At 46.8% G+C, this 27,235-nt stretch overlaps 3 protein-coding genes across 3 annotated transcripts; all 3 read left to right on the forward strand.

Annotated features, from left to right (window-relative positions):
• Positions 1-656: 656 nt before the first annotated feature.
• Positions 657-1,758, forward strand: LOC136500404 (BTB/POZ and MATH domain-containing protein 1-like). Its single transcript, XM_066495742.1, has one exon. The coding sequence runs from the start codon at positions 657-659 to the stop codon at positions 1,743-1,745; it is 1,089 nt and encodes a 362-aa protein (XP_066351839.1). The 3' UTR covers positions 1,746-1,758.
• An 11,132-nt stretch (positions 1,759-12,890) lies between these two features.
• On the forward strand, positions 12,891-14,786 carry LOC136500974 (small ribosomal subunit protein bS21c-like). The gene is made up of 2 exons (XM_066496459.1): positions 12,891-13,298; positions 14,338-14,786. The coding sequence occupies exons 1-2, from the start codon at positions 12,934-12,936 to the stop codon at positions 14,450-14,452; spliced, it is 480 nt and encodes a 159-aa protein (XP_066352556.1). The 5' UTR covers positions 12,891-12,933; the 3' UTR covers positions 14,453-14,786.
• Positions 14,787-20,060: 5,274 nt separating this feature from the next.
• Positions 20,061-21,143, forward strand: LOC136499417 (BTB/POZ and MATH domain-containing protein 1-like). The gene has a single exon (XM_066495080.1). It carries the CDS (start codon positions 20,061-20,063, stop codon positions 21,141-21,143), a length of 1,083 nt encoding a protein of 360 aa, XP_066351177.1.
• The last annotated feature ends 6,092 nt before the right edge of the window (positions 21,144-27,235 follow it).

Genomic DNA, 27,235 nt, shown 5'->3' on the forward strand with positions numbered 1-27,235 from the left:
TTATATATCTTACATAATAGATACAGGTAATCAAAAAGAAAATTTAGAGGTCACCTTTCATTATCTTTAGTAATGGTAGAGGTGGGTAATTTACATGCAAATCTAGGGAGTTATTTTTAAATTATCTTTTGTAATGACATAGTTGGGTATTTAGATGCAAATTGAGGAGTTTATTTTAAATTATCATTCATAATAGTAGAGATAGGTAAATTAGATGCAAATTTAACGAGTTACTTTATGTATTTTACATAATAACAGAGGTGGATTGTGTAGGTTTTTAGAAAAGAAAATAGATAAGCATCAATCTCCTTTTATTTTTGTGGTTGTGTGCCTCTTTGTTAGGCAAATGTCCGAAGTATATTTTTAAGGCTTTGTATCATCTTGATGTAATGCTTTGGGAATTTAATAAAAGCTTCCTTTATCAAAAAAATGTCTGGTAAGAGAAAGCCAAAAGTGCCGTTAGAGCCTTAGAGGCCTCTAATCAGTAATACTAAGATTAGGATTAAGGTGTTATAAGATGAGATTCGTCGTGTATCTAAAATTAATTCTGCACTTGAAATAATGCAGCCGGTGCATGAAGAGAAGCTGAAGTACCAAAGCCGTGATCTCCAGAGACCGTGGGAGAGAGAGAGGAGTTGTCATCGTTCCTTCCTCCCATGCCGATGACGGCGTCCAACATCGGTGGCAGCAGGGGCGAGCCGTTGCGGTCCGCCTCAGCCATCGTCGCCAGCACCGAGAGCGGCCAGCACCTGCTGAAGATCGACGGCTACTCCCGCACCAAGGATGTCCCGACCGGCAGCCTCATCAAGTCCCGATCGTTCCGCGTCGGAGGCCACAGCTGGCGCATCCGCTACTGCCCCAACGGCGATAACTCGACTTGCTCCGACTACATATCCATTTACGTTGAGCTCGAGCACAATGTCACCGAAGGCGTTAGAGCACAGTACACGTTTAGCTTGCTTGACCAAGGGGGGAAGCCAGTGCCACGCTACACCCTCGGTTCCGAGCAAACCTTCCGTGACCTCAGCTGGGGCTACGCGACTTTCATCAAGAGGGACGAATTGGAGAAATCTGAGCATCTCAAGGACGACCGCTTCACGATCAGGTGTGATTTGACGGTCACGAAGGAGATTCAGACGATGGACGTCGACATAGACACTGCCGCAATCCCACAACCCCCTGTAGTGGTGGTGCCACCGTCGGACCTGCACCGTCACCTAGGCGGCCTCCTCGTGACCGGGGAGGGTGCGGACGTGACGTTCGAGGTGGACACCAGGACTTTCGCAGCGCACAGGTGTGTGCTCATGGCCCGATCACCGGTGTTCCACGCCGAGCTCTCCCTCTCCAGCCTGACGACGACCAACGACGGCGCAGCAGTCGCTGTACAGATCGAAGACATGGAGGCGCAGGACTTCGAGGCTTTTCTCCACTACATATACACCGACTCTTTGCCGGAGATGAAGGGGTCAGAAGCTGCGGCGATGATGCTCCCGGACCTAGTCGCAGCAGCGAATAGGTATAAAATGGAGAGGCTGAGGTTGGTTTGTGAAGACAAGCTATCCGAGTTTGTGAATGTGACAACCGTGGCGGTCATCCTGGCGTTCGCCGTGGAGCACCATTGCCTTGGGCTTATGGAGGTGTGCCTCAAATTCCTCGGGGATCCAGCAAATCTCAGAGAGGTCATCAAGACCGACGGCCTCGAGCATCTGAGCAAGAGCTGCCGGTCTGTTTTAAAGGACATATGATTAATTACCAAGCTTGCTGCAGCCCAGTAGCCGTCTTCCTATCGTAGCGACGACGACTGTCTAGGCATGCATCTCATCCAATTAATTGCCATATATATATATCCATATCTCCGGATATACTATGTAAATAATAGTCAAAAGGGAAAATTGGCCTCGTACCATTGAAAGATCGTCGTATCCGGAAAATAACATTCAAAATTTGCCACTCTGTAAAGTACCATCGAAAGAATGCATCGTCACATGAGTATAGCATTCCGTCACGTTTGAGCAAACGCCGTCGCCTCCGTCAAGCTCCTCCCCTTCTCCTTCCTAAGGTGAGTGCGGCCGCTGCCTTTGCTCCAGGTGGGACCCGTTCCAAAGGGAGAGAGCAGAGCGATGGCGGCGACTGCCTTGGTGCCGATGGCGCTCAGCACCGGCCTCCGGCACGGTGTCGGCTTCGACGCGTGCGGCGTGCTGACCGCACTCGGCTCTGGTGCGGGGAGCTCTGGGCAGTACGGTGGCGGCGGGCAGGCCCTGGTGCCCGTGACGGCAAGCTCCGGCGTCTGGCGGCTGCGGGCGGGATCGCGGGCTGGTGCGGCACAGCTCCAGCAGAGGCGGCTTTGGCTAGCCGGGGCGAGCTGCGAGCGCGGCACCAGTGCCGTAGGGCGTCGGCGCTGGAGTGCTCGGCGGTAGCGTCCGAGGCAAGGACAGGCGCCGAGCTTGAGCTCCGAGTGACGGAAGACGGAACTGCTCTGGCTCGTCACGGTCAAAGGCACGAGACGCCCCGCCGCAGCAGCCCAGGCCGCGCCGCAAGAAAGCAAGGCGGCAACCAATGCAAGACGACGACGCTTGTGGGCTGTGGGATGTGGGGGAAGCCGCTAGCGATATGATACACGAAGGAGACGCAACGTCGTGCTGTCGAGTAGCAGACAAAACCGCGCGCGGCCGAGCGCCGACCCATCAGATCCAGCCGCCCGCGCCCCCGTGAGCCAACAGACAGCGGCGGGACGATGGCGACACGAGGCAGGCAGGCTCGCGCACGTGCACGAGGAAAAGGCGACAACAAAGGCGCGGGATGCTGCGCGACGACCACGACGCGTCCTGCCGCGACCCGCAGCTCGGCGATGTGCGGCGCGTCGACGCCGCGGCGAGGAACCGGCGCCACGCAGGAGCCCATCACACGCTCCTTCTCCATGGACTGCTTCGCGGGCGGCCTCGGCCGGAAGCCGCAGACCAAGGAGCCTGCTGCTGGCAGCTCGGGGGAGGCCGGTCTGAGCCATGCTAGCGGCGGCAGCAGCAGCAACGTCGCTGACCACGGTGCTGGCTAGACGAGCGGCCGGTTTCGGCGGCTGGCGGCGGCGAATTTAGGCGAGCGCCGACCGGCGGCAGCTGGAGCGGTCCCACCTAGAGCAGAGGCGCCGGCCGTACTCACCTCATGAAGGACAAGGGGAGGAGCTTGATGGAGGCGACAGGGTTTGCTCAAAACGTGAGGGAATGCTATATCCAGGTGACGATGCATTCTTTGAATGGTATTTTACGGAGCGGCAAAGTTTCAATGATATTTTCCGGATACGGCGATCTTTCAATACTATGAGACCAATTTTCCCTAGTCAAAAATGTTAACATAATAAATTATTAAATGGGTGATCTGATAAGGTAATAAAGCATTAATGTACATGCTTAACGTTAAGCCAAATATTAACATTCGAATTAAACTTGACAAATTTCTACAAATTATTAGTAACTTTTTGTCTCCATCTTATTAATTTCATGTTCTTTAGAGATTTACTTTCGACGGCCATGTGATAACATATGATAGCTTTAGCCACTGCAGTGTCTACCGATGAGACTAAGGGTCCAATTTAGGAGTATATATGTCCAAACGGGCCGCCCAGGCCAAGCACGGCACTAGCACGGTGAGGCATGGCACTACGGGGCACGACGGCGCTATCGTGCCGTGCCGTGCCGTGCCGTATCGTGTCACCGTGCCCAACCCTTGGCCTAGGCACGGCACTACGGGGACTCAGTCGTGTCGTGCCGTGCCGATGGGCATAATGGCCCAGTAGTCGCATCGTCGCGCCGAGCTCCTCTGCCCGTGGTGAGCACGCCGTGCCGCCACCACGCGCCAATGCCGCCACGCGCGAGGGAGCCGGCTCCCCGCAAACAGGCCGGGAGGGAGAGGGCTGAGAGGCTGTGGGAGGGAGGGAGGCACGGGAGGACATGAGGTGCCACCATCGGGAGGGAGAGAGAGGGAGGCACGGAGGACGCAAGGTGCCGCGCCGGCCATGGGAGACAAGACGGAAATGGGGAGGCACCGTGCCGTCGGGAAGAGACGAAGACGAGAAAAGAAAATGGGGAGAGAAGTGAGGGTTTCATGTTTATATAATATAATGAATCCAATGGCTTTAGTTTATTCGAGGACATCCAACGGCTGAAATCTAACGGGCCGTATCGTGCCGGCCCATTAACCGTGCCGTGCCCGTGCCGGCACTGCAGGCCGGACCTACGGCCCAGGCATGGCCCTAGATCGTGCCCGTGCCGGCACTAGCACTATGGACTCCGTGCCTGGGCCGTGCTAGTGCCGTGCTTTTTCGGACTGGGCCGTGTTCAAAGTTTATAGATTTTGAAATTTAAAATTTAGAATTCCTAAACGATCTTCAATGTTCACATAGTTAATACCAAAGTTCCAGTGGCCGACCTGATCTACATGTTCGATATTGACAAGTTTTTTTATTTAAAGTCACTGGAGTCTCAAATGTGTTTGAAATTCACATATTTTAAGACTCAATTTTTTGAATTTTTCAAACTATGTCTGATGGAGATACATCCTATACCAAAGTTGTAGTACTTGACAAGATTTAAAATTTTGTAGTTAAAAGTTTTTTCATTTGAGTTCATTTAGTAGCTAAAATATCTAATATAAGATTACGAAATATTGATATAAAAAGATAGCATATTATATATAGGCACGATTTGGCCTACATGTGTGTGCGCAAGTTGTTGCACATTAAGATGCTATGTGATCATATATCTGACAACAATAGTAGTTTGATTGCCAAATTCGTCAGGCATTAGGATGCCATCCAGTCGACTACTAATAGTCATGATCCTGAAGGTGGGACAGCTAGATTATGTCACTGCAGATCTTTTCTGAATGGAAATAGCTGCACATGTGAAATGGTCCTATTTTTGTCTTTGGTATTTAGGCTGTTCGACAGACCATCATCATAATATTGTGGTCATCTGTATAATTCTTTGATCGCTTTTCTGAAAAGCGGGGTGTTATTCTTGATCATGAATACATGAGTGTGCATCCCTGGCATGTCCAACTGCAAGGAAATGCCTAATCAAATACCCACTGTGGGAACGTTCAGCAAGCTTAATACTGAATTATGTGAAATATATCATCAAGGACATCTCCCCTTTCTGGGGAGATAATTGTTTTCGGCAATTCAAAAGTTCCTCCCTGCAGGAGAGTTGCCTTCTTACAGGTAGAGATAGCTGAGGAATTGAAGCGTGCTTTTTGTCTGCACCAGAAGCGTTTCGAGTTTCGACACCTCCAGCTTCAGTTCATCCTGTCAGTCGGAGGAAATTGAGTTGGTGTTGTTGCCAAATCGTTTGTAGCCGATTGGCGACCAAAGCACGGTAAAGTGATGTAAAGCTTTGTTCTGAATATTATATGTCTCAGAGAGCAACGGGCCCTCCTGGCTGTCCTGCAAATACTTGATCTTTCTGTATTTAGTTCTTGTGGTTGGATGTACAATGGCTGGTGTGTTCTCCCAAGAATTCTGATGCTAACTTTTTCTGGTGGGGAAAAGATGAATTCTGATGCAGTAGACACTTGATTCGTTGATCTAGTAATCATTCAGAAAATTGATCTTTTGCTGCTGCTAAATTGCTATGCCGGTCCTGGTCCAATCATGTTGCGAATTCAGTTTTGGGTACGTTACGATGAAGAATTACTGAACATGTGGCAGAAGTGACCAAAAACGACGTGGAGAAAACGATGAGGATTAAGGAGATTTCAGGCGAAGAAAGGAGAAGAGCGAGGAAAGCTCGTGTCACCCCTCCCTGTCTACTTTCTTGGTTCCAACGTGTGCCTCGGGCCCCTTATAAAATAAAATAAAATAAACGGTGTGCCTCGGGCCTCGGCACGACTCGCAAGCACGTCCTGCGCGTGCCTGCTCAGCTAGTACTCCCTCCGAGAAGTCAGACATTTTTGGCCCCGTTCTTTGGGGCTTATCAGCTCGCTTACATAAATCAGCCCAGAAACTCACCAATCAAACGAGGCCTTTAACTTTGACCAATTATATAGCAAAAAAATATTAATATTTATAATGCATAATAAGTATTATTAGATAAATCGTAAAATATATTTTTATAATAAATTTATGCAGGATATAAATATTGCTAATATTTTTATATAAAGCTAGTGAAATTATAGAAAGTTTGACTGACACGTATTTAATAGCGTAATTCTCTTTTTGATATGGAGGGAGTAGTCCTCAGTGGTCGTGAGGTGTGGTGTGACCCAAACCCAACTACCGTATACCCACACCGACACTACTGGAAAACTGGACTTTGCCGAATGCCTGAGACTTTCCCGAGTGCTTTTTATCGGGGCACTTAGCAAAGCAATATTTTGCCGAGTGCCGCACTCGGCAAAATAAAGTACTCAGCAAAGGTGGATTTGCCGAGTGCTAGGCACTCGGTAAAGCCTGGCTCTCGGCAAAACTGGGCTTTGCCGAGTGCCGCAGCACTCGGCAAAGATCCCACCCGACAAAAGGTGGTCGGCCCGTGACGGCGGCCACCTGCCGTCAGATTTTGCCGAGTGCCTAACGGCTGGCACTCGGCAAATTTTTTTTATTTTTAAAAACTTATTTTGCCGAGTGCCAGCCCTAGGCACTCGGCAAATTTTTTTTTTTTTTAAAAACACATTTTGCCGAGTGCCCCGCATGGCACTCGGTAAAATTTTTTTTTGATTTTGAGCCCAAATTTTTTTCTGGGGCCTTGTGACAGTATTTCAAACTCTATTTTAAAATTTGGGGCAATTTTGACTTTTTTTGATATATTTCATTAGTTTATTTCGTTTCGTCGAATTTTTCGGGATATTTCAAATTTGAACTGCAGGTACATGGAATAATGGACTTTGGTCATCCAAAAATTGATACTCATGATATTTAGGGTATGTTTAGGCCGTATCCAGGAACTCACATGAAATCTCGAGCATCTCGTTGACGTAACATGTCGATGTACTTGCCGGAAATGTGATTTTAAATTATATAAAATGCAAACGAAGTCAAAAAATCACGAAACTTATCAAGGCGTTGTGTTATCGCATGTGGAGGCTGTGGTAAAAAATTGAGAAGGTTTCGGGCAAGTTGTGACGTCGGATGCCAAAAACCCAGACATCTCCACATCTCCACCCCCGCCGCTGCCGCGCCCTCGCCGGCGAATCGCCACCGCCGGCGAGCCCCGCCCTCGCGCCCGCGTGCGCCCGCGCCCCGCCCCGGCAGCTCCCCACGGCCTGGCCCCCTCGCCTCGGCCGCCCAGAGGTGGCTGGCTAGTGCCGGCCGGCCATTTCCGGTAGCGGCGGCCGTGTCCCGGCCGTCCCTTCCCTGGCCGCGCCGCCCGTAGGAGCAGGGGAGGTAGGAGGAGCACGGGAGGAGGGAGAGAAGGGAAGGGGAGAAGAGGAGGAAGAGAAGAGGAGGAAGAAGGGAGAAGGGAGGAGGAAGAAGGAAGAAGGAAGAAGGGAGGGAGGAGAGGAAAAGGGAGGAGGAAGAAGGAGAAGGGAGGTGGAGAGGAGAAGGGAGGAGGAAGAAGGGAGGAGGAAGAAGGGAGGAGGAGCCCCGACCGCTGTCCACGCCTCGTTAACGGCGGTGCCGTGCCCTCGGCGCCCCACTCCCGACTCCGCCCACCGTCGACGAGCACACTAGGTTCGCCCTTCCCTTTCTATTCAAATCATGCAATGGATGTCGGCCATCGAGCCCTTGTTAGTAGTAATAGTTGTTGTATGTGGTTTTCGGCCATCGAGCCGTTGTTTGTGGATGTTGGCCTTCGTGCCGATCTTTTTTGCAGGTTTTTGAAACCTCCCCGTGCAGGGGAGGTTCTGCCAAAATTTTCAATTGTCACTAATGTATTGCCTTTTTATGCAGGAGGAGGCCCCGGCAGAGGGACCTCGGTGACCCCAATTGTCTTCATCAGCGTTGCGGGTCCTACACCGCGTCGCGGCGCCACTGCACCGACTCGCCACAGCCCCGCTAGCCTAACCTCACCGGCACCCTAGGTATAACCCCTCTATCCGTATCATGGTCTTAGGTCACTGATCCTAGTTAGGCGTCTCCCGTCCGAAAGAGATACGGTCGGAGTTATGCAGGTCTTTGCATATCTACGAGCATTTCTGTTTTGGATTATCCACGTTTTTTGGACAGCCCGCGGATGCGTAGATGGGTTAGTTTCCATGGTCCACTCTGGTCTGAGACGGTGTTTCGGCATCACCCCCCTGTTGTTCTCTGGATACACACTCTCCCTTGTAGGACGTGTATCAGGAGAACAACGGGGAGGTGCCGCCGAAATTCCGTCTCGGATATGAGCGGAGCATGGAAACTAACCTCATCTACGGATCCGCGGGTGGGATTAGGACCTATCCTCACCTATTAGAGAGTAGGGACACCGCATAGATGCAATTGATGGTGACTCATATGTGTTGATACATCTGTTAAAGGATGGAGGACCGTGAGTGGATGTACACGCTCCGGAGAGACGAGCACGATTACGACTTGCTGTTTATAGTCAAGGTCGACGAATTCTTATAGCATGCATTTGGCGAGAGTGCTGGAGGCTATTCTCTAGTGGTTTGTCCATGCAGCGGTTGTGACAATAGAAGAAGGAAAGATAGGTTAACCATGGGTAAACATATTGTGAAGTTTGGATTTACTTTGGGCTACCACCGGTGGATCCACCATGGTGAAGCCGATCGTATCAGGGAGGAGGTGGTGAGACCATGGCTCGAGGCTTTTGATGATGATGCTGGGGTAGCAGACATGCTGGATGACACGCACCAAGCTCAGTTCGCTGAAGGACGTGACAACGAGGAGATGGAGGCTGCCGCAGATGCCTTCTACCTAATGTTGGACTCGGCACAGAGACCCCTTCACGATCATACTAATGTTTCTCAGTTGGATGCCATTGGTCGCATAATGGGGTTGAAGGTCGAGTTAAACCTAAGTCAAGAAGGCTTTGACAAGATGGTGGTCGTGTGGAGCGATATGCTACTGAAGACACATTATGCCGAAGAACTTGTATGAGTCAGAGAAGCTCCTTCTTGCACTTAAGATGCCGTATGACAAGATACATGTGTGTCCGAAGGGGTGCGTCCTATTTAGGAAAGAACACGCGGATGCAAAGTACTGCCCGAAGTGTAAATCCTCCTGGTACGTGGAGGTAGACTCAGGCGATGGCCAGAAGAGGCAGCTTAAGATCCCCATGAGAGTCCTATGACACTTTCCGTTCCTGCCGAGGCTCCAATGGCTATTCATGACCAAGGAATCCACGAAACAGATGACATGGCACAAAAACGGCACACGGTACAATCCTAAGAAGATGGTACATCCATCCGATGTTGATGCATGGAAGTACTTCAATTTGCGGCATCCTCTCAAAGCAAAGGAGGCTCGTAATGTACGTGTCACGCTGGCAATAGATGGGTTCAATCCATATGGCATGATGGCTGCACCATACACATGTTGGCCCGTGTTCGTCATCCCCCTGAATCTCCCCCCCCGGCGTCTCCTTTCAACGGCATACCGTGTTCCTGTCATTGATAATCCCTGGACACCCAGGGAGTAATATGGGTGTCTTCATGGAGCCTGTGATAGATGAGTTGATCTATGCTTGGGTCAAAGGGGTGTGGACATACGATCGAGCTACGAAGACTAGCTTCAAAATGCACGTCTGGTACCACTACTCCCTACACGACTTCCTGGCGTATGGGTTAATGTGCGCCTAGTGTGTTCAGGGGAAGTTCCCATGCCCAATATGCAAGGAAGCTGTGAGGTTCATATGGTTGAAGAAGGGTGGCAAGTATTCGTCGTTCGACAAACATCGTCAATTCCTCCCTCTTGACCATCCATTCAGAGAAGACGTCAAGAGCTTTATGAAAGGTGTCAAAGTGACAGACCCTAGACCGCGCTTGAGGACTGGGGCGGAGGTTCGTGCTCAGATAGATGCTCTCGTGCCCAACGAAGATGGTGGTTTTGTGGGATATGGTGAGCAACATATGTGGACTCATAAGTCCGGCTTGACGAGGCTCCCCTATTTCGATGACCTCCTACTGCCCCATAACATTGATGTCATGCACACTGAAAAGAATATTGCCGAGGCACTTTGGGCAACGCTCATGGACACTTACAAGTCTAAGGACAACCCTAAGGCTAGAGTGGACCTGGCGACGTTATGCGATAGGCCAAACCTAGAGATGCGGCCTCCTGCAACAGGAAAGCAGGGGAGAAGGCCTAGGGCCCCTATGTCTTGAAAATCGATCAAAGGAGGGAAGTACTTCGATGGATCAAGAATTTAATGTACCCTGATGGGTATGCAGCGAATCTGAGCAGGGGGGTGAACTTAAAGACTCTACGAGTCAACGGGATGAAGAGTCATGACTACCACATATGGATTGAGCGGATACTTCCGTCGATGGTTCGAGGCTATGTCCCTGAGCATGTCTGGCTAGTGCTGGCAAAGTTGAGCTACTTCTTTTGCCAACTTTGTGCCAAGGAGCTATCTTCGACCATCATTACAGAATTGGAAACTATGGCACCTGAGTTGGTCTGTGAGCTTGAGAAGATCTTTCCACCCGGCTTCTTCTTGCCGATGCAGCATCTGATTGTGCACCTCCCGACCAAGGCATGGTTGGGGGGGCCCGTGCAGACCCGTTGGTGCTATCCAATCGAGCGATGTCTAAAGACTCTTCGCAAGAGATGTACAAATAAAGCTAGAATTGAGGCTTCCATTGCAGAGGCAAGCATTCAGGAGGAGGTTGCAAACTTCACGACATCCTACTATAAGCTGAACCTTCCTAGCAAGCATAATCCACTCCCTCGTTACAATGCTGGCGAAGTTGAATCGACCCTCAGCCTTTTCAAATGCCAACTAGGTAGCGCAAGTGGATCGACCCCCAAGAGATTGGATCCAGAAGAGTGGCGCAGAATCTCGCTATATGTGTTCACCAACCTTGTCGAGGTTGCGCCATTCATTAAGTAAGTTCTCAACGAACTTGTTTCAATACGACGTCACTATTCTGTATTGAACCCCATTGATTCTCTTTGGTACAGGGAATTTGTTCGTCAAGAGTGGCATCAATCAAGGGATCCTACCCCGCACGAACATGATACCCTTCTTTCAGAGGGTGCGGGAGCTGGGAGGCCTGATTTCATTTCTTGGTTCAAACAAAAGGTCGTACATTCGTCGATATTCCTTAGTAGCTCGTACGTTCCAATAGTATAACGATGTATCATGCTTGAGCTTGCAGGCACAAACCAATGCGTCCATGAGTGATGAGTTGAGACAGGTTGCAAACGGCTTCAAGTTAAGGGTGAAGTCATATACCGGTTATGACGTGAACGGATATCGCTTCCACACGTCAAGACACGAGCAAACTCGGCCCGGTCGGAAAACCACCAACAGCCAAGTTTTTACGCCAGGCACTAATGGCGTCGAATACTACGGAATAATTGAGGAGATCTATGAACTTGAATATGAGGGCCGGGTACCTCTTACTCCTGTCATATTCAAGTGCCACTGGTTTGATCCTGGACGAACGAGACGGACCCCTCATCTTGGGCTAGTCGAGATTAGGCATGATTCCATCTATAAAGGAAAAGATGTCTATATTGTGGCTCAACAGGCCGTGCAGGTGTATCATACGCCATACGCGTGCCAAGATAAAGACCATCTTAAGGGTTGGTCTATTGTGCACCAGGTATCTTCGCACGGTAAACTACATGTTCCAAATGATGAAGATTACACCTTATCTCCCTCTCTCCCTCTCGCTCTCCCACTCACTAGTGTGGAATCTAAGGCAACTTATCTGTTGTGGCGTCGTGTGTGCAGCGCCTTGGCGCTTAAGCGATGCCTCGATGACACTGATCTATCGATGACGGGGGAGGGTACCACAGCTGCTGGTAGTGAAGAGGGGAACAGAGATGGAGATAGAGGTTAGGAGTGCCACAGGACGCAAGCGAATGGATAAGACTTTGTGAGGGAAGGTGAGCGGTGGGCTGCTTTAATGAGATGTTGGCCTACGTCTGATGCATCCATACGTCAGGTAAGTAGCATTACCGTTCAAATAACTTTCTTGCGATTACACAGTACAACGTAGACACTCATAAGCACACACACGCACCCCTATGAACGTATTCACATAAACCCTACCCCTTCGATGACTGGACCGGAAAATCCTTAAGATTGATGAAGTTACCATAGACGTCTCGCTATCGACGGGAACACCATCTATCATTGAAAGCACAACACTGTTACATCATAAAATATTTGCTCCCATAGGCACTCAAAACCAGGATATAGGTGCTACTTAGGCCCTGTTTGGCAGGACTCCTCACCAGCTCCGGCTCTGGCTCCTCCGAAGGAGCCCTGCCAATTATTTTCCTAAGGGAAGCCATTTTCAGTAAAAGCAGAGGAGCCAGAGTCATTTTGGAGGAGCCACAAATTGTGGCTTCTCCAAAACGACTCTGGCTCTCCTCAGGAGAAGCTGCGCCAAACACCCCTAAGACTCTTATAATCACTAGGTTTGTAGCCGTTTCTGCGATAATCTTCGTGTAAGTTGGAGTATAAGCAAAATTAATAGATACAACCGAAGAGCATTTTTTTTGGATAACTCGAAGAGCATTATTGCACGGCGGTTAATCAAAGTAACCTTTGCAAAGCGTTTTGGATCCATCGGTGCATAAATAACGTGGAGCAAGAGCACGTATCACTAATTCAATATCACTTCAGGAGGGAATCGCAGTGCCCGTCGAACACTATCCGGCCTGCAGATTTCAGCCGCACTGGGCTGATCCGTGGGCTAAATCCTTTAAGAGAAAGCCCATCAGGCCCATCAACCAGGTCGTTCTACAAACAGTGGCCAGTGGGTGGGTTCGTTCTGTCGAGGCCTCTCTATTCCGATCCGTCTTCGCCGGCCGCCACCACCACCATGGCCGCCGCCACCACCACCTACGCGGCCGCAGCCGTCTCGTCGTCGCGTGCACCTCCCCTCCTCCAACCCACCTCCAACGCCACCTTCGTTTCCTTCCCGCGGCGGCCGCTCCCCGCCACCACCCTCGCCCTCTCCGCCCCCTCCCAGCTGTCGCTAGTGCCGGCGGCCAACCCCAAGTACCACAACGCGAAGGTGGACGCGGGCGACGAGGACGTGGACGGGGAGGAGATCCTGCGGCGGTTCAACTGGCAGGTGTCCCGCGCGGGCGTCATGGAGGAGATCAGGCGGCGGCGGAGGCACGAGGACGCGCGGGACAAGCGCAAGCGCAAGGCGCGGTCGGCGGCGCGGAGGTTCCGCCGGAGGTGCGTTCTTCATCGATATGTTTTGTCGATTCGTGCGTATAGGATGAATGATGTGGTCTCTCATCCTGTGTTATTTGTCTTACAATTTTCTTTTTCTCGATTCAGGCGTTGTGCCTGTATTATTTGGCTTACAATTTTACTATGGGCTACAGTAAATGATATGATTACTGATTTGATGCCCTTTGAGCTTAGTTTTAGACTAAACTGCTAGAGTTAGTGACTGATTTAATGTACATGTCCTATGTGCAAGTTGTTTTACATTAAGCACTACATTAGGATGCTATGTGATCGAATATCTGACAGCAATAGTTTGATTGCCAAATTCATAAACATTGCATGCCAAGTTGCCAACCATTTTACTGCTGACATTCATGATCCTGAAGGTGGGACAGCTAGTTCTACAGACATTAGCATCCCAGCACCGATCATTTTCTGAATGGAAATAGCTGCGCATGTGAAATGGTCCATTCATGATCCAGTTTTTGTCTGGTATTTATGCTGTTTTGTGTACCATCATCATCATATCTTGCACTGGTATAATTCTTGTTCAGGTTTTGAAAAGTGAGGTGTTATTCTTCATCATGAATACACGAGTGCGCATCCCCTGGCATGTTCAACTGCAAGGAAATGGTTAATCAAATACCCATTGTTTGCAACATTCAGCAAGCTTTATGCTGAATTTTGCAAAAATCTAGCATCAAGGGCATCTCCCCTTTCTGAAGTCATGTTTGTTTTTTCCATTCCAAAGTTTCAGGAAGTTTTATGCTGAATTTTGCAAAACTAGCATCAAGGGCATCTCCCCTTTCTGAAGACATGTTTGTTTTTTGGCCATTCCAAAGTTTCAGCAAGCTTTATGCTGAATTTAGCAAAATCTGACATCAAGGAGTTCTCCCCTTTCTGAAAGAGAGAATTGTTTTTGGTCATTCCAAAGTTCATCCAGTTCATTTGAGTTGTCAAGTTCATCCACTTCATTTGAGTTATAGCAACAATATAAGAAACTCCTGACTCCTGCTAACTGAGCCCAGTCACTCTGCTGCAGGCGATTCAAGGGCTCATACCCTTTCAGTGATGATCAGGGGGCGAAGGAGCAGGCCTCTGATGATGAGGGGAATGACAACTGGGAGCTCCCTGCAGGAGAGTTGCCTTACAGGTAGAGATAGTTGAGAAATTGAAGCATGATTTTGTCTGCAGTGCAGAAGAGTTTCAACACCCCCAGCTTCAGTTCTTCCTGTAGTCAGAGGAAATTGAGTAGGTGTTGCCAAACCAATTCTAGGCGATTGGCGGCCAAAGCACGGTATACTGATGTAAAGCTTTGTTCTGATTGTGTTATGTCTCAGAGAGCAGCAGACCCTCCTGTCTGTGCTGCAAATACTTGATCTTTCTGTATTTAGTTCTTGTGGATGGATGTACAATGGCTGGTGGTGTTTGTCACAAGAATTCTGATGCTAACTTTTCTGGTGGGGCAAAGATGAATTCTGATGCAGTAGACACTTGATTCGGTGATCTAGTACTCATTCAGAAAAAAATGTTCTTTTGCGGCTGCAAAATTGCCATGCCGGTCTTGGCCCAATCATGTTGCAAATTCAGTTTTGAATACGTTACAATGAGGAATTATTGAACATGTGCCAGAAGCGACCAAAACGACATGAAGACAACGATATGAGGATGGAAATTTCTGGCGAAGGAGAAGAGCGAGGAAAGCTCGTGTCACTGCCACCCTGCCCTGTCTACTTTCTTGGGAACGTGTGTGTCGGACCTCGGCACGACTCGCAAGCACGTCCTGCGCGAGTGGTCCTCAGTGGTCGTTATTATTTTGGAGGGGAGGAAACAAAAGTACCTCAAAAAGAAAAACATAACAAACGTCCCAAAGAGGCTTATGGTGACTTGCGCCTTGCTTCAACCACTGATAAGAAGGCATCCGACTTAGCTGAATTCCCAAGTTGAAGTTGGCATAACGAGAACCGGAGTTATCCAAGCCAGGAATAAAGGATTGCAGAGGTCGTGGTTTAGGAAGATTGCATAGGTGATGTTTTGTAGGTATTCCCTCCGTCTCAAAATAAATGTTGCTATGGTATTTGTGTCTGTCAAATTTTCTTAAGTTTGTTCCCCTAAAAAAAAATCTTAAGTTTGGCTAGATTTAGAGAAAATAGTTGCAACGTCTGTATCTCCAAATAATTTTATTATAATAACAGATTAGGGCTTCAACACGCACCGCTCCACAAAACATGGCACCACCACCCATGCTGCAACAAAAAGTTAGCTGTCTTATTTATGTTTGCGACAAATTATAATAATCCTTCCATGACGCCTTGTTTATTTTACCTGACTCGGTTATAAATATGCTTGTGTCGCTTTCCTCTCACAACCATGCCACGGCAAAGCACACGCCAAGTCATCTCCAAATTCAACAAAATCGATCTGCAATCTGCATCACCTCTATAAGCTAATTCGGTGACTCAGGTGTGTTCAGTTGTCTCTCTTGCTCATATATATACTCGGTCAAATGTGCATGATGAAATTCCATCCACTGATGCCAAATCTTCTTCAATCTTATCCGTCGTATTATTGGTAGCACTGAGTGACCTTGAGCAAACTCAAATTTATGGTTGGAGTCCCTTTTTTTAGCTTTTACGAAAGACATTGGTTGGAGTCCTTTCATTTACTGCAATTGATCTTTCAGTATGATCACTGTGGATACGCCACTACACTGTAAAATTGACAAACGACGAACAGATGTCAAGAAAGGAACAACTAAATTGGAAGGAGCACACGAACTTTGTTCTACTTTAGAGAAACGGGATTGCTTAGCCAACATTCCCGTCTGGAGAACAAAAAGTTCAATTAATTTATGAAATCTTTGTGTTCCCAATAAGATCTTTATTTTTAGAAAACAATATACTCTTTATTCTGTTCTCTGTATAGGCTTGCACTCAACTAGACATTGTTACAAATTACAAAATAGCCATAGGCTGTTTGGAAATGCCAACAAACAGTGGAAAATTGCTAAACATAGCAGCTGCTTCATAGAACTAAAGCAAAAGACAACCATTAAATGCCAAGTCTATTAGTAATCTTTATGTTGTGAAAAAACTAACAAAAATAGAATGACTAACCGCATGTTTGGATACTATGAGCTAAAGCTCAAATTAGCTCTAGTGTATCTAAACAGGAGGGCTAATAGGCAGTAAGTCTTCAACTAGTTGTTAGACAACTAGCTAGCCAACTATAGTTAATTTAGGCTATTTTTTAGTCCAACTAGTAATTAGCTATGTGTATCCAAACATGCCCTAAGAAACACCCCACTATTATTATAAAACACGTAATGGTGTACTTAAATTGAAGCCATGAAATACCATAAAAATAGGATATGACGGAGGAAACTAGAGAGAACTACGGAAGCTTCACACAAGTTCCTTCACTGCTCATTCTTGGCGTGTTAATCTAATTCAAGTAGAAAAGCGGTACTCCTCCCGATCATAAAGATATGACACTTTGACTAAAATCCAGTTAAACTTTGGAACTTGTGTAAAGATATGACCACATATAGCTCTCAAAATATTTAGTTTAGAGACATAAAAATCATATGAATAGATTTTTCTTGAACAACATTTTCGCATACATTTATTAGACATTATAACTACATTTTGATAGAAAATTGTGGTCTAAATTACACCCCGAAGATGACACTAAGGAGTTTATAGTAATAAGTTGAGTGCCAACATAATAAGATAAAACATGGGGCCCTTAATCTTGTGGGCCCTGTGTTGTCAATCATCTTCACAAAGCTCGCTCGCATACCGCTCATATGTCGTATTCTTCCGTCACCAGATGATTATTTTTACTCGAATAGTAAAACTTTCTACTGATCTCCTTTGTCTCCTTCCACTTCTTTGTGCGCCTTTTTAAGGACCTTCTCAAATTAAAAGAGTCCATGAGGTGCCAAATTAAATCTTGGTACCTCAAGTACTATATTTTCTGTTGTCTAGGTATAATAGTACCTTCGGTAACCTCTTGAAGGACAGTAAAAGGACTCATTATTTTTATAAGGTACATAAATTTCTTCAATGATTTAAAAATATGGAGGGCACGGGTGTAAATTTATTTATTTGCACCCTTTTGATTAGTCCATATTTATGTATAATATATGCAGACTTTGCATTCATTTTTTTTATATAAAGGAAGACTTTAGTGATTTTTTTTTTCAAAAATAATACATCTAGTTGATACAAGTCTTAGAAAAAGCTCCCTTTGCCTGAGTAGCACATAGCATGTATTACGAAAGTGATCACATACACTCTAGCCACCATCAATCTATAGACTAGACCACCGTCCATGTGCCACCACCTGCATGGCCGCATCAATTGTCGCGAGGCCACCATAACCAAATCCTATAAAACCGGCTTCTGAAGGATAGATCAAGTACGTAGTCAATAGATATGCAAATAAGAAATCATTGCTCTCACTAGCATTTCGTTTTTCATATTTCCATGCATGTAGTTAAGTAGGGATAGCAAAGTCACTCTGCCGTGCATTTTCTCTTGGTTTCATATTTTAAATAAAAGGAGTAGGATTTAATTTAATGAATCGACACATAGCTAGTTCAGTGAGAAACCATATTTTGCATTTCTGAAAAGTATAAAGCCAGACAAAAAACTAAATATGATCATTAATGATGGGCCTGTTCGGCTGGTATTAAAGCCGGTTGATAACCTGGCTGAAGCTGTTTTGTTGTGACAAAAAAATACTATAGATTCTAGCTGATAAACCGGCTGATAAGTTCAAGCGAATGGGCCCGATTATTTTGCAAGTGACAGATGGAATGCACTGCACACATCTTTACTTTACTAATTAGCCCATAAAAACTTGCTCCAGCACGGTCTAGAATCTTATTGTATATGAGTGGTGAAAGTTAAGTGGATAAATTTAGTACATATAACTAATCAAAATTGGTTACTTTTCCTCTCTTTGAATTTATTTTCTAACATAATACCCATTTAGATACTCTGTAATCTTTATTTGATTATGATTAATTTATCAATTACTATATATGTGTTTCATCATTGAATTGCACCTTTTTGGGGTTTTAACATGTATTTAGTTGAAACTTAGCTTAAGGTATATCAGCTCTTGTTGCATCACTTTTGTGACATCATGACCTGATATTTTGGCTTTCGAATTTTGATCTTATTAGTTGTTGTAATTTTTTTTCATCCACACATTAAGTTCAAAATCTAGTGCTTATTATATCTTTTATTCAAAATTTTCCATTCATTATATTTATTAAAAAGTAGATTCTAGGTCCTCGAGTCTACTTTTAGTTACTACAATAGCATAAACAATTGTTTCCACAACACTCAATATGCTTGAATTTCCTCAATAAAAAAACTATATATAGCAGTATTGTTATATATTTATCACTTATGTATGCATGTATATTTGGTATACATAGGGACAATCTCATTTATGTTTGCTTTGAATTTAATAGTAGTAGAATTGGATAATTTAGAAACATATATAGTATATTTTTATGGTTTTTTATTCTTTTCTGTAATAGCTTATATTGGTAATTTAGACATAGATTTGAGGATATTATAGTTTATGTTCTATGACAATAGATGCAGGTAATTTAGACGAAAATTAAATGAGTTATATTATCTTTTATAATGACAGAGGTGAATAATTTAAAAGCAAATTTTGGTGTTACTTTGAATTATCTTTCATAATGGCGAGGTTGGTAGTTAAGATGTAGATTCTGAGGGTTATTTATAATTTTTCATAATGGAAAAAGTGAGTAATTTTTTTAGAAAACAGGATAGATCAAATGGTTGCTATTCTCTAGATGATTTGAGTCAACCCAATTAATGGTTAGGAGTTTTTAGAGGATTAATGTGGAGTCTTCGTTGGGGGCTTCCAATTAATCATATTAAGATATATGTTGTCATGATTTGTATTGCACCCATGTGGGGTCTTCAATATGTATTTTATTAATACCAAAGCTTAAGTTATATCATCTCTTGTTGTATTCCTTTATGTGACATCATAAATTTATATTTTGACTTTCAACTTTAATCTCATTAGTTATTGCACCTTTTTTATCCATGTATTACATAATGGTAGATACAGGTAATCAAAAAGAAAATTTAGAGGTTACCTTTCATTATCTTTAGTAATGGTAGAGGTGGGTAATTTACATGCAAATCTAGGGAGTTATTTTTAAATTATCTTTTGTAATGACATAGTTGGGTATTTAGATGCAAATTGAGGAGTTTATTTTAAATTATCATTCATAATAGTAGAGGTAGGTAAATTAGATGCAAATTTAATGAGTTACTTTATGTATTTTACATAATAACAGAGGTGGATTGTGTAGTTTTTTAGAAAAGAAAATAGATAAGCATCGATCTCCTTTTATTTTTGTGGTTGTGTGCCTCTTTGTTAGGTAGATGTTGGAAGTATATTTTTAAGGCTTTGTATCATATCTTGATGTAATGCTTTGGGAATTTAATAAAGCTTCCTTTATCAAAAAAAAAAAATGTCTGGTAAGAGAAAGCCATAAAGTGCCGTTAGAGCCTTAGAGGCCTCTAATCAGTAATACTAAGATTCGGATTAAGGTGTTATAAGATGAGATTCGTCGTGTATCTAAAATTAATTCTGCACTTGAAATAATGCAGCCGGTGCATGAAGAGAAGCTGAAGTACCAAAGCCGTGATCTCGAGAGACCGTGGGAGAGAGAGAAGAGAGTTGTCATCGTTCCTTCCTCCCATGCCGATGACGGCGTCCAACATCGGTGGCAGCAGGGGCGAGCCGTTGCGGTCCGCCTCAGCCATCGTCGCCAGCACCGAGAGCGGCCAGCACCTGCTGAAGATCGACGGCTACTCCCGCACCAAGGATGTCCCGACCGGCAGCCACATCCAGTCCCGATCGTTCCGCGTCGGAGGCCACAGCTGGCACATCTGCTACTACCCCAACGGCGATAATTCGACTTGCTCCGACTACATCTCCATCTTCCTCAAGCTCGACCACAATGTCCCCCAAGGCGTGAGAGCAAAATACACGTTTAGCTTGCTTGACCATGGGGGGAAGCCAGTGCCAGGCTACACCCTCGGTTCCGAGCAAACCTTCCGTGACTTCAGCTGGGGCCACTTGACTTTCATCAAGAGGGACGGATTGGAGAAATCTGAGCATCTCAAGGACGACTGCTTCGCGATTAGGTGTGATTTGACGGTCACGAAGGACATTCAGACGATGGACATCGACACTGCCGCAATCCCACAACCACCTGTAGTGGTGGTGCCACCGTCGGACCTGCACCGTCACCTAGGCGGCCTCCTCGTGACTGGGGAGGGTGCGGACGTGACGTTCGAGGTGGACACCAGGACTTTCGCAGCGCACAGGTGTGTGCTCATGGCCCGGTCACCGGTGTTCCACGCCGAGCTCTCCCTCTCCAGCCTGACGACGACCAACGACGGCGCATCAGTCTCTGTACAGATCGAAGACATGGAGGCGCAGGACTTCGAGGCTTTTCTCCACTACATATACACCGACTCGTTGCCGGAGATGAAGGGGTCAGAAGCTGCGGCGATGATGCTCCCGGACCTGGTCGCAGCAGCAAATAGGTATAAAATGGAGAGGCTGAGGTTGGTTTGTGAAGACAAGCTATCCGGGTTTGTGAATGTGACAACCGTGGCGGTCATCCTGGCGTTCGCCGTGGAGCACCATTGCCTTGGGCTTAAGGAGGTGTGCCTCAAATTCCTCGAGGATCCAGCAAATCTCAGAGAGGTCATCAAGACCGACGGCCTCGAGCATCTGAGCAAGAGCTGCCCGTCTGTTTTAAAGGACATATGATTACCAAGCTTGCTGCAGCTCAGTAGCCGTCTTCCTATCGTAGCGACGACGACTGTCTAGGCATGCATCTCATCCAATTAATTGCCATATATATATCCATGTCTCCGGATATACTATGTAAATAATAGTAAAAAATGTTAACATAATAAATTATTAAATGGGTGATCTGATAAGGTAATAAAGCATTAATCTACATGTTTAACGTTAAGCCAAATATTAACATTCAAATTAAACTTGACAAATTTCTACAAGTTATTAGTAACTTTTTGTCTCCATCTTTCTTTAGAGATTTACTTTCGACGGCCATGTGATAGCATATGATAGCTTTAGCCACTGCAGCGTTTACCGATGAGACTAAGGGTCCAATTTAGGAGTATATATGTCCAAACGGGCCGCCCTGGCCTGGCACGGCACTAGCACGGTGAGGCATGGCACTACAGGGCACGACGGTGCTATCGTACCGTGCCGTGTCGTGTCACCGTGCCCAATCCTTGGCCTAGGCACGGCACTACGGGGACCCAGCCGTGCCGTGCCGATAGGCACGATGGCCCGACGGCCGAGCAGTCGCATCGCCGCGCCGAGCTCCTTTGCCCGTGGTGAGCACGTCGTGCCGCCACCACGCGCCAAGGCCGCCACGCGTGAGGGAGCCGCCTCCCCGCGTACAGGCCGCCGCGCGCCATGCGAGAGGGAGCCCCAGCTCCCCGCGGCGAGCACTGAGTGACCTTTTTTTAGCTTTTACGAAAGACATTGGTTGGAGTCCTTTCATTTACTGCAATTGATCTTTCAGTATGATCACTGTGAACACGCCACTACACTGTAGAATTGATAAACGACGAACAGATGTCAAGAAAGGAACAACTAAATTGCCTTTAGCGTTGGAGGCTTGATAATCTCTTAAACCAAGTTATTGATTTGCACCTTATACAATTTATGGAGTTTTTTTTTATGCGGTAAATTCTAAATCGCCTACTATTGCAGTTTCAATCTCAAAAGTTCTTTTGCGGTTTTCAAATTTTAGAGTTTTGATAGCGTTGGTTCAGTCATACTTATCGATTTCAGTTTATCGTAACTAACAAAAGATCTTAATCGTGTAAATAAATATTTATATTGATAACGTGCGAGCTTATATAATATTATCCATAGTATTATATTACTGTCAATCAATATTATCGATAGTCTTGTTATCGGGAGTTAAAGAATATTATTAGTATCGTGCGTTTTATCCTGACTTCGCCACTGCATTCATCTATGGATTTGGTCACTGGATTTGCAGATTTCACCGTGCTGCCACCGTGTGGACTCTCGGTGGGTGCGCCTCGCCGCCGTCGCACGACCCTCACACGGCCACCGCTCGGCCATCCACGCCGCCGCCATGGGCCCTCCGCGCCGCCACCGCGCGGCACGCCATGCCAGCGACGACACAGACCTCCACGCCGCTCCTCTGTAGCGCGCGGTGGCTTGCCTTCACACCGCCGTCGCACACCCCTCACGCGGACGCCGCCACGGGGCCCTCCGCACCTCTGCAGCGCGCGGCGGCATGTGTCCATCCGTCGTTGCCCTCCACCATCGGAGCGTAGCATGGAGACTTGTCCCGTCCTGGGCCGCCGCCGCTACCACATGGCGCCTCCAGCCCCGGGGGCACTAGATCCAGCGTCCCGGGCCGCCGCCTTGCTGCCACCATGGCCGCCGACGGGCTGCTGGTAGCAGCGGAGAAGGCGGCAACCTCGCTGACCTGCCCCCCGCCTCTACGAGTGACCAACTGCTGCAGCACGACCCCCGCCGAAGCTCCGCGCAGATCCTCCCCCGGGAGTGCGGCATCCGACCGCCGAGACACCGAAACCACGCTGAGGCTGCCGCCGTCGATGAACCACATTAGCATTCCAAGATGTCTCAATTTGTGCTTATACATACATTCTGTAAATCATCCAGATACAAATGGACATTAAGCTAAGAACATGTTGGCAATCTCATATTTATTATCACTAGACAAATGGACATTTACTGATCACATTCATCCATAATGCTAATTATTAGTTGTCCTCTCTGATGTTAAAATGTAACAATTTTTCGTCTGCTTCCTCCTTTTTTTGGAGGATGAAGTCGATCATACTTTCCATTATCTAAAAGGACTTATTAGTTATTGCCAGTGCCGGCGCGCTTTCTGGTGCTCGGCATGAGCAGTTTCTGTTACATTGATATTCTGACTTGTAGCATAGCCTTCCAGGGCCCGGGGCTTTAAGGCCTTGACAGCAGAAGCACTCGTCAAAATAGCAGGCGTATCGTTGGCAATAGCACGGAGGTTTGACTGGATTTCCGTGTCGAGCTGCACAGTAGTTAATTGTTATATAAGATATGAATAATGCGTCAAGAATATTTAGAAGAGCTAGCATATATATATATATATATATATATATATATATATATATATATATATATATATATATATATATATATATATATATATATATATATATATATAACTTTCAAAATTCCAGAAAATTGGTATACAGATTTTATTGTGCACTTACATTGTGAGAGAACCACAAAACATGCCAGGATAAGCATCACAACCACAGTAGCCATTCTTCTCTCCATCACAGCGATCACGTACGGTGTATATCTGGTGGAACTTCTGTGTGTAGGTATGGCTGTCCTACAGTAACATACTACACATCCTGCACAATGTTCTATATGTAGATGGTGAAGACATTCTATACATAGAAATAATTAATAACTCCTAGGCTTGTGATTAATAATCCTCCAAAGTTACAACAAAATAGTTCGCGTTAATTTCGATGCAGGTATCTCTAGTGGGATATAGATGACTACGTCTAGTAGATGCTATGAGTTTAGTCCTGATCAATTTTACGCTGATGTTCATTGATGACTACCGTATTTTATTTCCATTTCCATGGCTAATAATGGCATTCTATCTATAACGAGTTAATGACAGCCACATTACCAAGTAACATAAATTTATATACATCAATAATGTCTCTGCATACTGCGATGACCCAGGCTAAAGATTTCTACTGCATTGGGCTGATTCGTGGGCTAAAGAAAGAGAGAGTGCATAGCCTAATGAAGAGACGTCAAGCCCATCAGGCACACCAACCAAGACCTTCTACAAACAAAACAAGTTCGCAAACTCTAACGCACGCCAGGTTGCGCTCCGCTCAGACCACGTGACGCGGGCCAGCCCACCCACACATGTCCCCACGGGCCCGTGTTAGGGTTCTAGCGACTGTTCCTGCGACCAGAGATGAAGAAGAGGGCGGGGGCCTCTCTCTCTGGCCTCTTCCTATCTCATCAGCTCCATCGATGGTGACCTCGCCTTCTCTTCTACTCCATCGCCCGTGACCGCGCCTTCTGTTCTTCACCAACTCCGGCGGGCATAGAAGGGGGTTAGGGGAGGTAGGCCAGCCAAGCGGTGGGGATGGCAGGAGGGCGGCCTTCGGGTCCTGGCGCCGGCGGAGGCGGCCAAGCCAGGTCGTGCGGGGGACGCTGAAAGCTCTAGTTTGATTTTGGATAATTGATGAAACCTAAGTGTACTAACCATTGTCATTAAGTGATGAATATGAGCTAGGTTAGTACACACCAAGTGATGGAGCTAGATGATGGTCATGTTGGTGGTGATGGCAAAATGAGATGATCGAGTGCTCCAACTTAGAAAAGAAGAAAGAGAAAAATAAAATGGGCTCAAGGCAAAGGTATAAAACCTAAGGCCATTTTGTTTTGCCGGTTAAGATGCAATAGAGTGCGTGATCGGGTTTAAGATAGATAACCGTACTATAAAGAGGGAAAATCTTTAATTGCAACGGTTATCTATTGCCACTAAGTGTGAGTCTCATTTGCATATACATTACGCTTAGTGACGTGGTGAGATGTGTGAGAAAGGTCGGGAGTTTTCTTTGTGAAAAGCTATCTCAAGTGCTAAATTTGGTTTTGTGCTTTTTGGGAAGAGATAACACTTATTTTGGGCATGTTGTGAAGTCTAACTGGAATTTCTTGCTCATAGTGATAATTATTTCAGTTAGAGGTGCTCTGTCTGTTTGGCATGATTAACTGGAAATTCATTGCACCTGAGCTGGAATTTTTAGTGCGGGAGTCCTCCCGCGCCAACGATCAAAAGCGCGTTTGTCTGGAAAATTTTCTTGCCCAAACTAGAATTTCCAATGCGGGAGGCCAACGTTTTGGAGAGGAGCGTCAACCGAGAAATTCTAGGCCGCTACCTGGAATTTCTAGTGCGGGAATGGGCACCTGCACAACAACGGTTGGGAGGCTGGCTGGCTGGGGATAAGGCTGGGTCTCCCCCCTCCCTTTCTTCATCCTCCAACCATTCCTCATTCTTGCAAGAACCCTAAGAGAAGAACAAAGCTCTCTCCTCTCCCCTCTCTCACTCTCAAGGATTTGTGCTCCTTTCAAATGAGAGATCGAGCTCTAGTGTTGATCTTGAGAGCTTTAAAAGAGCATCTTCTCCCTCTCCTCTCCTTCCCTAAGCTTGGTGCTCATTCTTGAAATGATTTTGGGGAAACACTGGTGTGTGCATTTGAAATCGCATTTGGTGGCACTAGGTGATTCCTGTTATCGTGGATTTCTTATTACTCTTGGTGATTGTCGTCACCTAGACGGTTGATGATTTGTTAATTGGTGATGGGATTTGGTGATTGTGTTCGCCCCTAATTATACCTGAAAATGGATTAACATCCGCATCCAATCAACCCAATCCAAAAAGAGACCAACTAAATTGAGTATGTATCCAATCCAAACCACTGTCATGTAGAGAATATCCAATCCAATCCAGTCCACTAGGACTACAATCCAATCCAGTCCAGTCATCCAAACGCTTTTCGTGAGAATCGTATTGGCAGGTGACGAGATCGCGCTGCTCGGCCCGGCCGGAGAGGCGAGAGCTGCTCCTCACGGCGTTGATGCCCATCCCTGCACCACCGATGGAACGCCCGCTGCCCATCCACCGATCGTGGCTGGCTAGCTGCTGCTTACTGAACCCCATTGTCGGAGTTGAGGCAGCACATGAATCACATCGAGGCGAAGCGAGCGGCCAAGCTGGGAAGCGAGTGAACTCCGCCGGATCGAAACACCACACAACACCGCGGCCAGCACCACAAATTCCTGCGCAGGCGACAAGCACCATATCTTGCTTCTACCGTGCTGCCCTCGCCGCCGTTCCCGTTCCGCACCTCGCTGCTGGTGCTGGTCATGCCTCGCCGCGGCCGCCGTGGCCATCGCGGGCCGGCGGAGCGGAACGGACGCATCGCTTTGCTGTATATACGTGTTTGGCTCCATCGTCATGGCGCATCTTCTTGGTCCCCGTCACCCCCAGCTTTCATTGTAGATGACAGTGGTGTGCCTGTGCCTTCGGGATCTTGGACTCGTCGTCGTCGTCCCCGACGGCAGTGGCGCAGTAGCCGGAGGAGCAAGCAGACGCGCCGGTGGCGCAGTCAGAAGCAGCGGCGGCGACGGGACGGCATTGGCACCGTAGGCGGAGGAACAAGACGCACCGCCAGCACGGTCAGAAGCAGCGGCGGCGAGGGCCGAGCAAGCTGGACTGGCAGCGGGCGTAGATGACAGTGCCGCCAGGAGAGGCACCGGGACATGGGCAGGGGTCCAACGGATTTTGGATATCCACGTCTTTGAATCCAGACCAATCCGATGCGTTTGGTTCTCGTTGCTATGGATATTCGTATTCAAACGACATCTATCCAATTAAACCCAAAGCGGTATGAATCCATTTACACATTGGATTACCCAAATCCATTTCCAGGTTTATCCCCGATCAAGGATATATTTGTGAGGGGTTCTAGGACTTATTCTTTGGCGAAGTGCCAAAAGCCACTCTAGTAAATTGCTCATATCATTGAGTTACCTCACTTGTGGATAGGTTCTTGCGGCGTCCATTTGTTGGGCTAGGTTTGTGAAATACCTATTAGCCACCGAACCATCGAGTGTTGCTCGACACAACGGGGATTAGAGTGTCGACAAGCACGTGAACCTCGGGAGAAAAAATTTATGTCTATTGTGATTGGAATTCTCCAGGTGATTCACTTGGTATTCATATTGTGATTGGTTCG

Source organism: Miscanthus floridulus, chromosome 13 (genome assembly GCF_019320115.1).
Source record: "Miscanthus floridulus cultivar M001 chromosome 13, ASM1932011v1, whole genome shotgun sequence".
Lineage (NCBI taxonomy): Eukaryota > Viridiplantae > Streptophyta > Magnoliopsida > Poales > Poaceae > Miscanthus > Miscanthus floridulus.

What these genes read in the sequence shown, in the direction of transcription:
- LOC136500974 (XM_066496459.1), top strand. Translation starts at nt 12,934, where the DNA reads ATGGCCGCCGCCACCACCACCTACGCGGCCGCAGCCGTCTCGTCGTCG. An exon ending in GCGCGGAGGTTCCGCCGGAG is followed by an intron (nt 13,299 to 14,337) that starts GTGCGTTCTTCA and finishes ACTCTGCTGCAG; the next exon opens with GCGATTCAAGGGCTCATACC.
- LOC136500404 (XM_066495742.1), top strand. Translation starts at nt 657, where the DNA reads ATGCCGATGACGGCGTCCAACATCGGTGGCAGCAGGGGCGAGCCGTTG.
- LOC136499417 (XM_066495080.1), top strand. Translation starts at nt 20,061, where the DNA reads ATGCCGATGACGGCGTCCAACATCGGTGGCAGCAGGGGCGAGCCGTTG.